General features: G+C 36.6%; 1 protein-coding gene across 1 annotated transcript in view; it reads left to right on the top strand.

Annotated features, from left to right (window-relative positions):
• The window catches only part of LOC150091547 (cholesterol transporter ABCA5-like), a 389022-nt gene that overhangs the window by 124833 nt on the left and 247889 nt on the right, over nucleotides 1-16300 (top strand). The window contains exons 9-11 of the mRNA XM_090376152.1: nucleotides 4475-4628; nucleotides 8233-8297; nucleotides 11191-11477. Coding sequence (XP_090232278.1) covers nucleotides 4475-4628; nucleotides 8233-8297; nucleotides 11191-11477 — 506 coding nt within the window. The remainder of the gene's footprint in view (nucleotides 1-4474; nucleotides 4629-8232; nucleotides 8298-11190; nucleotides 11478-16300) is intronic.

Raw genomic sequence — 16300 nt, 5'->3', positions numbered from 1 at the left:
TCAGTGGCAGATCTTAACAGAAAATGTGCATTATCTGGAAAACGGCTCATTTGCGACCCGATGTTCACTGGGACTTTTTTGCTTATTTTAATTTGTACTTTTCACCTTTAAATTATTGACCTTCATTTTTGAAACACCCTGTATATGCATAAAGCATCTATTGTTTTCACCATGTTCGTCCTTCTGAATGTAACAACTCAATTCTTGGTGGATAGATTTTCAAAAAAAATTTATGTTCGGCTCTTTTCAAAAGATTTGTTAGGCCATTTAGAAATTCATCAAACCGTACTAATAGAAATCTGGCAGTTATTTCTTTGTATGTCCATCCACATGTAATAACTTGGCTTATTAATTATATAACTCATTATATATTAATCATATAAGAAATTATGTATTATTCTTATGAGCCATATGGTGCAAAGAAGCCTGAGGCTTATGCCGCACCAGTCAAAACAAAAAAAAAAATCTGAGTCACCCTATGTGTGTGTGTGTGTGTGTGTGTGTGCGTGTGTGAGAGAGAGAGAGAGAGAAGTAGAAGGGAATCACCAAGAAAGAAGAATGATGATATCCAGTTCACGACCCTGGGTTTGCCAACCCCATACTCACCAGATGTGAGCCCCTGGGGTTAAATTATTAATTATATATTTAACATTATATTAATAATATTTTTTTTCTTAATAATACTGTGTGTCTTTTAATAATATAATAATAATAATAATATTTCTTTTCTTTTAACCTGGTTTCTGTACCTCTAAATTTCTTCTATCTTCCCAACCCTCAACCAATCCATACTGTTATTCTAATAGCATGGATTTGAATACACAGCTATTTATTATCTTCAGCATGACAGTCCTTCCATATTGTAAAGCTATTACAATCCATAACTGTACAGAGTGTTATGGGAGACACTCATGCTGAAGATAATAGGTCTATACAAATTTTACAACCTGCTTATGAGTAGGATTGGCATGAATACTTTTACACAGAGTAAATTTATGAAAAAAATATATTCTTTTCTTTTCTCTGTTATTTTCTAAATCTGTATTCCTCCTTTCTCCTTTCTAAGTGACTAAATTTTCTCTTGGTTTCCAAAACCTTTTACTTCATTGATTTTCTTAATTTCTAGTCTCTGTGTGATATATCAAATTGTTGGAGCCACCAATTGTCTTTCACCAAATTGTCACATACAGTGAAATGTCATGACCTAAATTGTTGGGGGGGGGGGGGGGGAAGAGAGAGAGAGAGAGAGAGAGAGAGAGTGAGAGAGAGAGAGAGAGTGAGCATCACAGTTCGTTAAAAGGCAAGGGTTTAATTACAGGAGAGGAAACTAAGTTTAAGGGGTGCGCCTCCACCAACTGGAAAGCTAGCATGAGGAGTGCAAATACATTAGAATTATAGAATATCTTTAAGGTTATAGTCACAGAAACAATGAATGCATATATACCATTAACGAAATGTGGAATGAGGAGGTTATAGTGACGGATGAGTACAGTTTAAGAGAGCATAAAAGATGGTGTGGGAAAGTTACAGAGCATTGAAATCTACTGCAGCTTATAATAGCATAGCAACAAGTTTATCTGTAACCTTTCTGTGGTAGATAAACAAGTTTATCTACCACACTTTTCTGTGGTAGATAAACAAGTTTATCTACCACAGAAAAGTGATATCACCAACTAAGGGAACAAAAAAAATGAAGACCAGAAATTTTATATGTATATGAATACGAAGAAGAAAAGAAAGGATCAGATCCTTGTGTAATTTTTGCAGCAAAGTTTTAGATAATTGTCCAACATTGTGAATGAATTGAACAGGTATCTCATTGATGTTTACAAATATCAGAGCTATTCATAGCAAGGAGAAAATATGCAAGTGAGGCTGAACAGTACAATTACCAACATTGATATTACAGTTGTTTATTAGAAAAACATTCAAGATTCAAGGCAAGTAGTCTTCCTGGAGTTGATGGCAAGTTACAATGAATAATAGCAGTTTTCTTGAGGGAGGAATCTTAAAGGGAGGTAGCAAAACAGTGCATTAAACCATTAAGGGTAATTATGAGAGCATCTTCGGACTCGGGAGAGATCCCTTGGATTAGAAAATTGTCAGTGTACCATTACATAAAGGTAGTTCCAAGAGTGAAGTGAGTTACTATAGATCAGTAATTCTGACTTCAGTAGTAGGGGAAATTGTGGAGACAATGATGAAGAATGCAATAAAGGTATATTTAGATAGAAATGGAATTCTGAAGGATACACAACACATTTTTTTTAAGGAAAAATCATGCTTAACTGACTTAGCATTAGCATTAGTAGAGGCATATGATGCAAGAAAGCAAGCTTATGTAGCATCAGCCAAAAAAAAAACCCCACTTCCACTTCACCCCTCTGTTCGTTCAAAATACCTGTCCAGCTGAGCCTTAAACTTATTTAGGCTATCAACTTCCACGATAAGGGATGGGAGTCTGTTCCACCAACCAACCACCCGCTGGCTAAAGGCAAATTTCCACACATCTATCCTACATCTGTCTTTCCTCAATTTGAATTTATGCCCTCTCAGGTGATTATTCTGAGCAAGAGGAAGAATGCCATCAGCATTGAGCATGCTCAAACCATTCAAGGCTTTATACACCTCTATATCATCTCGCTGGTGCCTAGTCTCCAGACACTGTAATTTGCAAAACTTAAGCCTTTCTTCGTAAGAGCAACCCTTTGTTCCATTCACTAATCTTGTTGCCCTTCTCTGTACTTGTTCCAGCAGCTCTACATCCTTCTTGAAATGAGGCCTCCAGACCTGTATACAGTACTCAAGGCGTGGCCTGACCATTGCCTTATACAAGAAAATAATCACCTCCTTATCCCTGCTAGAAAAATTCCTGTATATCATTGACAAGACACCATGAGCTACTCTTGCAGCCCATCTGCACTGCTCAGAGAACTTCATATCTGCCTGCACAATTACCCCCAGGTCCTTTTCATTCTCTACCACTGTCAGTGTAGTACCACAGAGTTGATACGTTGCTCTGGAGTTACTGTTTCCCATATGTAGTACTTTATATTTGTCAATGTTAAACTTCATTTGCCACTTCTCAGCCCATCTGCTCAACCTTTCCAGATCCTGTTGCAGCAGCATAGTGTCAGTATCGTCTGCAAACTTGGACATTAAGCTTGATATACCATCATCAGTATCATTTATAAATACAGAAAAGAACAATGGACCCAACACTGAACCCTGAGGAACTCCACTAATAACATTAGTCCACGACTTGATTAGTTATTTTGACACAGTCACTCATCAGCTGGATGTAGGAAATAATTTTGACATTGTTTATTTGGATTTTAGCAAAGCATTTGAATGAGTCCCACATGAAAGGTTACTCCCTAGGTTTGAACACATTGGAATCATGGGTAAGATTCCTAGAAGGATTTCAGGGTGATTGTAGGTAAGGAGGCAGAGTTTTGTGGTTATTACTCTTCGGATTTGACTAATGTTAGAAGTGGGGTTCCCCCCCCCCAAGGAGCAGTTCCAGGAGTGACCACTGTTGTTTCTGATTTTCTTAAATGATATCAACAGAGGGATACAGGACATGATGTCAAAATTTGCAGATTATGTGAAGTAAATGATTAGTGCCAAGTAGCACTCCTTCAAGACAACTTGGATAAGATTCAAGGATGATCAGAAAAGTGGCAGCTATGCTTTAATGCAGAAAAATTGAGGTCTTACATTAAGTAAATAGGAACCTCAGAATAATAACTTATACACTTTGGAATTAAAATCAGTAGAGGAAGAAAATGCTTTTTAGAAATTATGATAGGTGGACATGTAGTATTAGTGTAGACAAGCAGCATCACATAGTGGCCCATGACGTCCTATCAACGATTTATTGAATATTTGCTTGTAGAGATAGATAGATCATAATCCTGCCATATAAGGCAGTTGTAACACTGCACTTGGAATACTGCATTCAGGTATGGAGATTATACCTTAAAAAGACATTGAGCTTTTTGAAAGGTTCCAAAGGTGATCATTCTGCTTGGTGAGATATGCAAAATGGTGCCCACATGAGGAATAACATCAAATATGTAGGCTATAGAGCCTAGTAACTAGGCACTTTAAAGATGATCTAATTGAGGTGTATAATGCTCTAAAAGGAATAAGTAAAATGAATAAGGGAACTTTTTTCTGTTATGAATGACTCCAGAACTAGGGGTCTAATTTCAAGTTATGGGATAAAGGAATTAGACTAGATTGTAGGAATTTTTCCTTCAGTCAGTAAATTGCTTCCATGGCTAGTAGAGGAAATTGAGAAGTCAGCTGGTTAGTATCTACATGATGAATTATATTTTTATTTCTATTATTATTATTTTGGCTGATGCAGCAAATGCCTAGACTTTCTTTGACTAATCCCTAAATTGCATAAGTCTAATATCAGTATCAATTAAATTCAAATAAGTATCAACTATATATATAATTTTAGGAGATTTTGGTCCTAAACGGAAGCCGTGGTTCTTCCTTTTGCCTTCATTTTGGTCACCCAAGAAAGTTACAGTGAATAATAGCAGTTTTATTGAAGAGATAAATGAAGATATTGAGCTTGTGTCTTCTAATTTGCATGGAAATGAAGCTATAAGGTAAGTAATTTGTATTTGCTAATTGCATCCCATATGGATTTTTGAAAACACTTTCAAAGTTACAATAACTGTTTGCTGAGATTATTTTGACACTTCTGCTAGATAAGTGCGGTTGAAAGTATATACACTTTTTGGCCCACTGAGACTTGTATGAAATCTTATAAAAGATATTTCCTTTGTTGCAAAAAGTTACTTTGGAAAGCATTGTGGATTTCTTCTTTATGTTTATTCAAAAATTATTGCACATGAATTTTTTTCATATTGAGTGTAGTAATTTTCATAGAGTTATATAGGTTAAGGTTCGAGCCCGTCACCACCAAATATGGAGGATGCGGAAAGGTCAGAGAATGACCACCGCACATCCCGGAGCAATATGGCCTTAGTTGCTAATGCTCCTAAAAAAAAAAAAAAAAAAAAAAAAAAAAAAAAAATATAGGTTAAAATGGTTTCTTCTGTTTTCATAAAATAATTTTTTTATATACTCCAGGGTGATTGTATATAATCTAAGGAGTTCACAAGATAGAGAAAGAATACAAGAACATCACTGTATTTAGTAGTTACATGTTATTACAGGAAGATATGGGTATCATTGATATCATTTCATGGAATATTTTTGCTATCGCCATTTATTTCTGTCAAATGTTTGTTGAATTATCTTGCTTTAAAAATGCAAAATACGCTGCTAGCAAAAATATTGAGAAACTGAAACACAACGGTGATTAACAGCGGCATTTTTAATGGTGTGGTATTAGTATTATTAGTACCAAATAATGCAGGGAAATAAGCTTATACAGCATGGGCCAAAAAAAATAAAATAAAAATCGCTTCCCCTTCTGATAATCTATCTAATTCTTAAATTTATTCAAACTACCTATTTCCGCAACACCAGATGGCAGTTTGGCGCCTCCGTAGCCAAGTGGGAAGGAGCAGCAGTGTGTAGCACATGCTTCTTGATCAGACCGGGGTTAGAGCCCGTCACCACCAAATACGGAGGATGCAGAAAGGTCAAGGGAATGACCACCGCATATTCTCGGAGCAATATGGCCTTAGTTGCTAATGCTCCTAAAAACCAAATAACAAACAACAACAACAACAAACAGATGGCAGTTTGTTCCAAAACTCAGTTACTCTGTCTGAAAGTAAATTTTCACACATCTATCCTACAACTGTCCTTTTTTTGATTGAAATGTATGTCCTATTATGTATGTTGCCCAAGAAATAGAAACGATGCGATCAGCATTTAGTTTACTTAATCCATTTAAAACTTTAAACACTTCAAACAGGTCAACTCACAGATGCCTTGTTTCCAGATATTTCAATTTGCAGAACTGAAATCATGGATACAAAAGAGTACTCTTACTCTCTCTTTTTTTTTTTGGTAAGGGTACCCTTTTGCATCCAAGAAACTTGTTCTTCTCTGTACCCATTCCAACAAATCCACCCATGAAACTTGTTCTTCTCTGTACCCATTCCAACAAATCCACATTCTTTCTAAAATGAAGCTTCCAGACCTGTATGCAGTACTTAAGATGAGGCCTAACCATTGCCTTATACACTCGTATAATCTCCTTTTTGTCTGCTGGCAAATTCCTTTTATACTATTGACAGAATCCCATGTGTTGTCCTAGTAATCTCTCTATGCTCCTCTGAGAAATTTGTGTTGGACTGCTCAATTACCCCAGGTCTTTTTCATTCTCTGCCTCCTTGAGTGTGGTACCACACAGTTGGTATGTTACTCTGGGATTACTACTCCCTGTATGCAGTAGCTTGTTTTTGTTAATATTAAACTTCAGTTGCCACTTCTCAGCCCATCTACCTAATTTTCCTAGATCTTGTTGCAGTGGCATCCTTACTGATTGTTGTTAACCATCCTGCTAATGTTTGTATCATCTGCAAACTTGGACATTAAGCTTGATATGCCATCATCAATATTATTAATCAAATTTAAAACAGTAAGAGGCCCAGCACCGAACCCTGAGGAACTCCACTAATAACATTAGCCCAAGAAGAGTATTGCCCATTAATAACCACTCTCTGTGAGGTGATAGATTCACATTCTGGTAATTGTTTTTTTTATAAAAGAGGAAAAAGTGCTGTTCAAATGACTCTTGCTCCTTCATGATGGTGGGACTGTTAGTAACCCTGGGTATAATCCCCCATGTGCAATTCTTGAAATACATCACCTACTGAACTGGAGGTTGACCATCCAGGTGTAAACCAATTTAAGCAGGGGTCAAGGTGTGGTGCCCAAGCACAATGCACCATGAGGCTTTATTAAACTAATAATAACATAGCCTAGTATTTTCATAATTTCAAGTCATTCACTTTAGAATAATTGCTGTTAATGGCTCTCATTTGAAAAATGCATTAGATTAGAATTAGTAATCTTATTCAGCTTTAGTGCAACCTGAAATCATACTTTATATTGCACTAGGAATTAAAATTTTTATTGATGTGTGAAATTAAAAATAAGTTACACATGTTTACCATGTTTCTTAACATTTGGTTTATTAAATTTTACATGATTCTGTATTTCTTATAAAATGTGCTTACAAGACTGTAATCTCTGTACAAAAATATTTTTACTTCTTCAGTATTTATTTTGTCATTTTATTTGCTTATTATTGATTTTAAAGTTTATATTTAGTAAAAAAAAGTAAGGAAACTATTAGTTCAGTATGGTGGAAAAGAACAGCAGAGCTCATTTAAACAAATATGGTTCTTTTTAAATTTATTTTGAGTTTTCATTAGAAATAAATTTTTAAATATCAAAATGATTGATATTCCTCTGAGAAGTTTGTTCTAACAGGCTTTTACTGTATACTCAAATTGTGAATAATTTAAAGCTAATAAACAAGTGTTTATTTTTAATCCTCTTGTATTCCCCCAGGAACAAGAGGATGTATGTATGTATCTGTATGTTTGTATGTTTAATACAAAAGCATAATATTTTATGTAACAAAAGTTCAAACTAAGTTTTACATAGCCAGGTGGGCAGGAGCAGCAACACGCTTCTTGATTAGACCGGGGTTCGAGCCTGTGCCCACCAAATACGGAGGATGCGGAAAGGTCAGGGAATGACCACTGCATATCTCCCTGGAGCAATATGGCCTTAGCTGCTAATGCTCCTAAAAACCAAAATAACAAACAACTTTTCCTTAAGAAGAAATGTTCTCCCTAAGGAAATGTATATATGTATTTGTAATGCATTCTATTACCCATATGATGGTTTCAGAGGTTATTCCCTTTATTGGTGAAAAATTAGTGCAAAATTTTCTAGAGTTGTAAACAAACTTTGCCACAAATTCTTCATTACTGATCTGTCAAGTTTTGTGCTGATGTTTGTCTAGTTACTCACTGGTGAAAGGATGAAAGTCTCTGAAATGGTTATCTGAAAAGTGACACACATTACAAATAAAAAGCAATATGCCTAGCATGTGGTTCTGCTTTTGTAGCATAAGACTGATGTGTTAATAGCAAACTCAGTTTTCTCTCTCACTATGTATAAAATGGTGGTTTTGCACATATATATTAATTCTGAATACCAGTATATTATAAAATTGAAAGTATCGTTATAGGTTGTTTATTTATTTTATTTTTTGAGGATCCACAACATTAAAAAGGTATACCAAAATTGCTGGACGAAGACTGAAGTTGTAGCTGTTGATGGTGAGCCATGCCCTTTTTTTTGTGTGTGTGTGTGTGTGTGTGTGTGTGTGTGTGTGTGTGTGTGTGTGTGTGTGTGTGTGTGTGTGTGTGTGTGTTTTAATTTGTTTTAACATCTCTTTCATTTTTGTTATATTTTTACTTTTCTAATAGGTAATTTATTTTAATAATTGAAATTAAAATAAAACAATTACATTTGCCATTTATTATTATGTTCATATCATGCTTAATTGTTAGAATGCATCATGGTTGCCTTTCAGATAAGATATTCTGTGCTTTAGAATCATCATGAATACAATTGTATTCATGATGAGCCTCACAAATGGTCTTTCTGTAGAAATTTACAAAGATGATACTAGCATATTTCGTCATTGTTCACTGTCACTCCCACAACTGTAAGAAGGCAACTAGTGCATTTTTGAAAAGAGACATGAAAATACTCATTGGTGAACATTTTGTAATATGCCGATTCTATTGTTAGAACAAGCAAAATTTTATTAGAATATTTAGAGAAGATATGCAGTATATGCAGTAACCATTCAGAAGGCTGTCATTCCATATCCAGTTTGTATGTTTTCTCAAGAAAAATATTAGTAAATTAGCAAAAAAAAATATATATGTATATATCATCATGCACTCCTGTCAGAAAGTATCAATCCAGCTGACCCTTAAATTTCACCAGACTGTTAACTTCAACTACCCAGAAAGGTGGTGGTTTATTCCAGTGTCAACAATATGCTGACCAAAAGTAAATTTCCTTATGTCCAGTCTTTTTCTCAGTAATAGTAATAGTATTTGCCATATAGTATAAAGAAGTCACAGGCTTTTACTGCACTGGCAATAACACTGTTCAGAAAACTTCATATCTGCCCATATTATAACTCCCAGATCCCTTTCCTCCCCCACTGTTTTTAATTCAACCTCACCAAGTGTACAATTTATTTGTAGGTTGCTATTTCCCAAGTGTAAGACCTTGCATTTAGCAGCATTAAAACATAGCTGCCACCTCTCTGACCATCTTTGAAGTCTGTTCAAGTAATCCTGAAGGAGTGCTGCTTGGCACTAATCATTAATGACTCTCCTAACCATCATCTGCAAATTTTGACATCACACCTACTATCCCTTCGCCGATGTCATTTATGAAAATGAGAAACAACAGTGGTCCAAGAACTGATCCTTGAGGGACCCCACTGCTGATGTTACGCCAGTCTGAAGAGTATCCATTAATCATAACCATCTGCCTCCTGCCCTGCAGTACCCAGGAATCCACCTTAGAATCTTACCAGTAATCCCAACCTGGTCACACTTATACAGCAACCTCTCATGAGAGACCGAGTCAAATACTTTACTAAAATCCAAATAAACTATGTAAAATTGGTCCCTAAATCCAGCTCATGAGTAACTGTGTCAAAAAAGCCTACTAAGTTAGTTAAGCATGATTTACCCTTAATAAAGCCGTGTTTGTGTCCTTCAGAATGCCATAGCTATCTAAATGCCCATGGAATGCACTCTTAATTTACCTCTAAGATTTTTCCTACCACTGAAGTCAGAATAACTCGTTACTAACTTCGCTCTTAGAATCACTCTTATGTATTGGCAGTATATTGCCACCTCTCCAATCCAAAGGAATCTCTCCTGTCCAAAGATGCCCTCATAATTAACTTCATTGGTTCAATACACTCCCTCACATTCCCTCAAAAAAACAGGGTATGTGGTATCAACTCCGGGAGCCTTACTTGCCTTTATGTTCATAAGTTTTTCTAATGAACAGTGATCTGTAATTAAGACATCACTAATTTTATATGGCTCAGCCTCACTTGCACATCCTGTTCTCAGCATAAAGGGTCTTTCGTCAGCAAAGGCTGATTCAAGGTACCTATTCAATTCATCCACATCATCAGCTGGTTGTCTAAGACTTTCCCACACCCAATACACAAGGGTCTGATCTGATTATCTTTCTTCTTTGTTATATTCGCATATATGAAAAATCCCTTGTCCCCATTCTTTGCTCTATAAGCCAATGCTTTCTCATATGCTGCCTTGGCCTCCCTGACCTTATTTGGTGGTACTATTACAGATCAACTTGTAGCTGTTGTAGGCTTCAGTACTTTTCATTGCTTCATAACTGTCCCATGCTATCTTTTTCTGCTCTGTTTGACCAGCCAGCTCTGCAGTTATCTATTTCGGCATCCTTTGCCTGCAATATTTTCTTAAAGGTATGTATGTGTTCATGGTTTTTAAGTTCCCTGGTTGAATAATTTTTCTCAGGAAATCAATGACTACTATTTCAATTGGTATCTGAGTTCTCTAAGTCCCACCACCATCAGTTACTTTAATTAGTTCATCCTCCCACTCTATTACTTAAAAGGTTATGCATCATTCTTCAATAAAGTATTGTGCCACAGAGCAAAATGGAAAGAAAAGAAAATAACAGGTTGCAGGTAAAATAGTTCAACGCTTACTATGACAAAAACACAGTAAAAATAATACAGGAAAGTAATATATAGCTTTCGGATGGGGGACGTCCTGCATCAGTTGTGACCATTAATGTAAAAATGCAAAAAATACAGAACGGCATGTGCATGCCATGGCAGTCATATATGGTGAACTGTGTGCTACAGGTGCAGTAACAATTAGCTGTTAGAAGGAAATGCTTTCAGTTGTAGCTGTAATGCCTGGGAATGTTGTAAATGCCAACATTTGTCAACCAAGAAAATGGTCGTCTCAGTAATGGGATGGACACGACATCCTGTTCTAGTTAAAGGAACCGCTTATATAGGTTATGCATCACATTTAGTATCTATTTGATTGGTCTAAACATATTTGTATTTTATAACATTGGACATAATGGACCTGTACAAAGAAATATTAATACAATTCAATATGTTATTTTTAGGCATTAATTTGACTATGTATAAAGGACAGATAACAGCTCTTCTTGGACATAATGGAGCAGGAAAAACTACTTTAGTAAACATGTTGACAGGAGAATTGGTACCCACTTCAGGCAATGCAACCATTTTTGGACTTGATACCACTGATCCTGAAGAACTTATTCAAATTAGAAAAATGATTGGTGTTTGTCTCCAAGAGGATGTTCTTCTTGATAACCTATTTCCAGAAGAGCATCTTGAATTCTTCTGTAGATTGAAAGGCACACCAGAAACACAGATAAAAAGTAAGGTCAGTAAATTATACCTGGATTTATTTTTCTAAACTAATTGTTGCTAATTTTATTTCTTCTTTTTTTCACTTTAGATTAAATCAGGAATTTTGCTCCCTGCCATTTATTTTCGAAAAAAAAAAAAGTAGAAAGTTGTATTACTCTCTCTCTCTCTGTAGGTGCTCATTACATAAGGAATCCTAAGTTAGAAAACTTCACTAATTTTTAGGTTTAAATTGATTAAAAAAAATGCACACACTTGCCCTCTTCTGATTCTTCATCATATTAGCATTAGTTGAGGTATATGACGCAAAAAAGCAAGCTTATACAGTATCAGACAAAAAAAAAAAAAAAAAAAAAAACCTTCCCAATTCACCCATGTGGTCACTCCAAATGTTTGTCTAGTTCAGCCTTAAATTTATTTAAGCTATCAACTTCCACAACAACAGATGGAAGTCTGTTCCAGCAATCAACTACCTGCTGGCTAAAGGCAAACTTTTGCAACTATCTTTCCTCATTTTGAATCTATGCCCCCTCAGGTTCTTAATCTGAGCAAGCGGTCCCGTCAGCATTGAGCCTGCTCAAACCATTCTAGGCCTTATATACCTTGATCAGATCACCTAGCAGGTGCCTAGTCCCCAGATGCTGCAACTTTAGCATTAGCATTAGCACATGATGCAAGAAAGCAAGCTTATATAGCATCAGCCAAAAAAAACCCTTATTTCACCCATCCACTCGCTCCAAATGTTTGTCAAGTTCTGCCTTGAATCTATTTAAGCTATCAACTTCTACAACAACAGATGGAAGTTTGTTCCACCAATCAACCACCCACTGACTAAAGGCAAACTTCCACACATCTATCCTACAACTGTCTTTCCTCAATTTGAATTTATGCCCTCTCAGGTGATTATTCTGAGCAAGAGGAAGAATCCCATCAGCATTGAGCATGCACAAACCATTCAAGGCTTTATACACCTCAATCAGATCACCTCGTGGGTGTCTAGTCTCCAGACATTGTAATTTGCAAAACTTAAACCTTTCTTCATGAGAGCAACCCTTTGTTCCATTCACTAATCTTGTTGCCCTTATCTATACTCTTTCCAACAGCTCTACATCCTTCTTAAAATGAGGCCTCCAGACCTGTATACAGTACTCAAGGTGTGGCCTAACCATTGCCGCATACATGGGGATAATCACCTCCTTATCCCTGCTAGAAAATTTCATGTATATCATTGACAAGACACCATGAGCTACTCTTGCAGACCATCTGCACTGCTCAGAAAATTTCATATCTGCCTGCACAATTACCCCCAGGTGCTTTTCATTCTCTGCCACTGTCAGTGTAGTATCACAGAGTTGATATGTTACTCTGGAGTTACTGCTTCCCATATGTAGTACTTTACATTTGTCAATGTTAAACTTCATTTGCCACCTCTCAGCCCATCTGCTCAACTTTTCTAGATCCTGTTGCAGCAGCAGCGTACTGTCATTAGTGTCATTAACAACCCTGGCAACCTTCGTAACGTCTGCAAACTTGGACATTAAGCCTGATATACCATCATCAATATCATTTATAAATACAGAAAACAGCAATGGACCCAACACTGAAGCCTGAAGGACTACACTAATAACATTAGTCCACGAAGAGCAGTATCTATTGATTACCACTCTCTGTCTTCTCCCACTCAACCATCCCTTTATCCATAGCAGCAATTTTCCTCCAATGCCACACTGCTACAAGATGCCTCCGTAGCCAGGTGGGCAGGAGCAGCAGTGCGTAGCACACGCTTCTTGATTAGACTGGGGTTCGAGCCCGTGACCACCAAATATGGAGGATGCGGAAAGGTCAGGGAATGACCACCGCATATCCCCGGAGCAATATGGTCTTAGTTGCTAATACTCCTAAAAACCAAACAACAACAACTTGTTCTTACTCTTCACAGCCCATGTATTTACTTGTTCCATGATGACTCCCAGCAGCTCTTGAAGTCCCCAGCAATTTGCTCTCTAGGCTGCTGTTCATTACAATAGAAGCAGTGCAAGAATCACTTTCGCTTCTGCCTGCAGCTACCGTTATCTTTTAGTCTGTGAATCCCCCCAAACTAGCAGTTTTCTGACCCACCTAACACCGCCTCGATAGCATCAGCAAATAATCTTGCACCCTTTCTATTTAAGTGTATCCCATCCCTGTAGAAGCAGTCTCTCCTGTTGGCAAGCACAGACCACGCTGAAAAAAATTCTACCACATGAGCCTTGCACAATCTCTGTATGGCTGAATTGATTGACAAGGCTCTCATATACTCCCTTCTGTGGTCTCTGGACAGAATTGCAGACACTTTCAAATTTAACTCTTGACTCACAACTTTTTTCCAGCATTGACCTGTACTTGTTAAGTAAATCTGCAGATCTCTTACTCTTAAGGTCATTATTTCCAATGTGTGCAACACTGTCACCTTTTGTGCTCTTAAAAGATGATATCTGCCCTACAACATCATCAACTTTTGCCCCTGGCAGGCATACCCTGCTCCTGTTCCACCTATCCTTTTTGCATAATATATTCCCCGTCTCCCTGACAATGGTGTCACCGACAATAACTAGTTCCTGTGGGACCAGCGCATTCTGCCTTGGAGATTGCCTCTGCGTTGCCTGATGCACAGGAATGAGCTCTGGCATTGAGTTGGGCAGCTGAGAACTTGATGAGTTCTCATATTAATTTCTTCGAAGGCATTTACCCTACACCTCAAACTCTCATTGACGACCATCAGAACACTGAGTTGGCACCTAATTTCTTCGCAGTCTCTGCACCTAGCACACACACACACACACACACACACACACACACACACACACAAAGACATCCTCCTTGGCTAGATCATGTCCTGTTCTAGACAGGTTTGCAAACATTTGTTTTAGATTGTGATGTGTTGAAGAATCGCCCCCTTCGGTTCTCCCATGAGCCACAGCACTCTGACTATTCTGTGAATGCTGCTTTGCTGCTCTAGTCTAGGTCTTGATTCCATTAAGTATAATTTAATTAATAATGAACTTTAATAAGATTAATAACTTTTACTGATAATTATGGACTACATGATAAAGTTAATTTATTAAAACACATATATAGTGCTATAAATTATAGTTTATAAGCCTCTTCTTATACTGATTACACTGCTTCAAAGTTATGTAGAAACCTACAGTATCTGCTATATCTAAATCGCAATACTAGAACAATGGCAGCAAAATTCGAACTTTTTTATCGATACAACACAGCAGCGGTAGAAGTTGACTGTGGTCACAAGGGCCAAGTAAAGGACAAATACACCAAATTAATCAGGAAATCACAAACAACTATTACACTACTAATTTTAAATCAAAAGTTAGAGAAAAAATAATAATTTAAAATCAATAAATGAATTTCCACTTACCTGCTCCCAAAAAAACGTGTGGTGACTAGCCTCATCAATCTTATAAGTATTAATATTTAGTATGCTAGACTGCATTTTGTTTTTGATCATAATTATATTCAATATCTGTTTTAAATTAATATTATTCTTATTATGCAGTTCAGTTATATTGAAAAAAGCAGCTGAAGAAGTAAGGAAAACTTTAGTTGCTATTATAATAACTAACATTATAATGGCTAAAGGATAGCAAAGTTTATTATTATTATTATTAGTTATATGGCGCAAGGAAGCCTGAAGCTTATGCTGCACCAGCCAAAAAAAAAATTCCCGAGTTACCCTGAGAGAGAGAGAGAGAGAGAGAGAGAGAGAGAGAGAGTCAAAAGTAAAGGGTATCACTAAGAAAGAGAAGAATGATGATATCCAGCTCAGGACCCTGGGTGTGCCAAGTTTTGAGAAAATTGCGTGCGTGTGTGTGTGTGTGAGAGAGAGAGAGAGAGAGATGTATATCATTAAAAAAAAAATGTTCTGTATTGTTTTACTGACAAACTGCTTTATTATATTGAACAAAATATGAATAATGGCTGGACGTATTTGAGATTTTTTTAAAATTCTCAGTCCTGCAAAGTGATGGGTTCTATCTTATGGTGCTCTTTGAGGTAGTTACTTCAAAACACTACAGCAGGCCCCCGTTATAACGCGGTTCGCTTTACGCTGATTCGCTATAACGCTGTTCTTATATTATAACCCATATCTGACTATAACGCTGTCACAGATCACTATAACGCTCTTTTACAGATTACATTTTTGACATATTAACGAAATCGTTTCATTTGATGGAGTCGATAGCTTGAAAATGAATAGCAAAACAGCATTAAAACGTTTCCCACGCCGACTTGAGAAATTTTCCCACGCTCAGTAAAATTTTCTCGCACGCTAATTTAGTTTCAGTACAGTGACTTGTCACGTAGTTCCGCGATCAACATTTTAAAAAATGATCAAATATATTGCTTGTAATATTTGCGTTATATGCATTTATCCGAAGTCTAGTCATCACTCAGTAGAGTATTAGACATCGTGCATAACGGAAAGTTTACTTGAACATTGTATCGTAATTAATTCAACCAACGCAGTTACATATTCGAAGAGCTAATAATGACTGATAGGAATGAAAAAGCAACAACGTCTGGGCGCAGTACGAAGACTATAAATGTCAGAAAAAGACTGAATTTGAAAAGTAAATTAGACGTTTTGAAGCGAATCGATTCCGGTCAACGACAAACGGATGTGTGCCATAATTTAGGACTTGCAACTTTAACTGTAAGAACAATTATAAAAAAATAAAGAATTAATATTTGCAGCGGGAAAGATAGCTGTTCCACTGCAAGCAACTAGGACTAGGCCGGCTATTAGGATTGAAATGGAAAGACTAATTTTATTGAAGA

Source organism: Mastigoproctus giganteus, chromosome 1 (genome assembly GCF_048544385.1).
Source record: "Mastigoproctus giganteus isolate SK-2022 chromosome 1, ASM4854438v1, whole genome shotgun sequence".
NCBI lineage: Eukaryota > Metazoa > Arthropoda > Arachnida > Uropygi > Thelyphonidae > Mastigoproctus > Mastigoproctus giganteus.
Note: the sequence above shows the minus strand (reverse complement) of the source record. Positions and strands in the feature narration are given on the sequence as shown.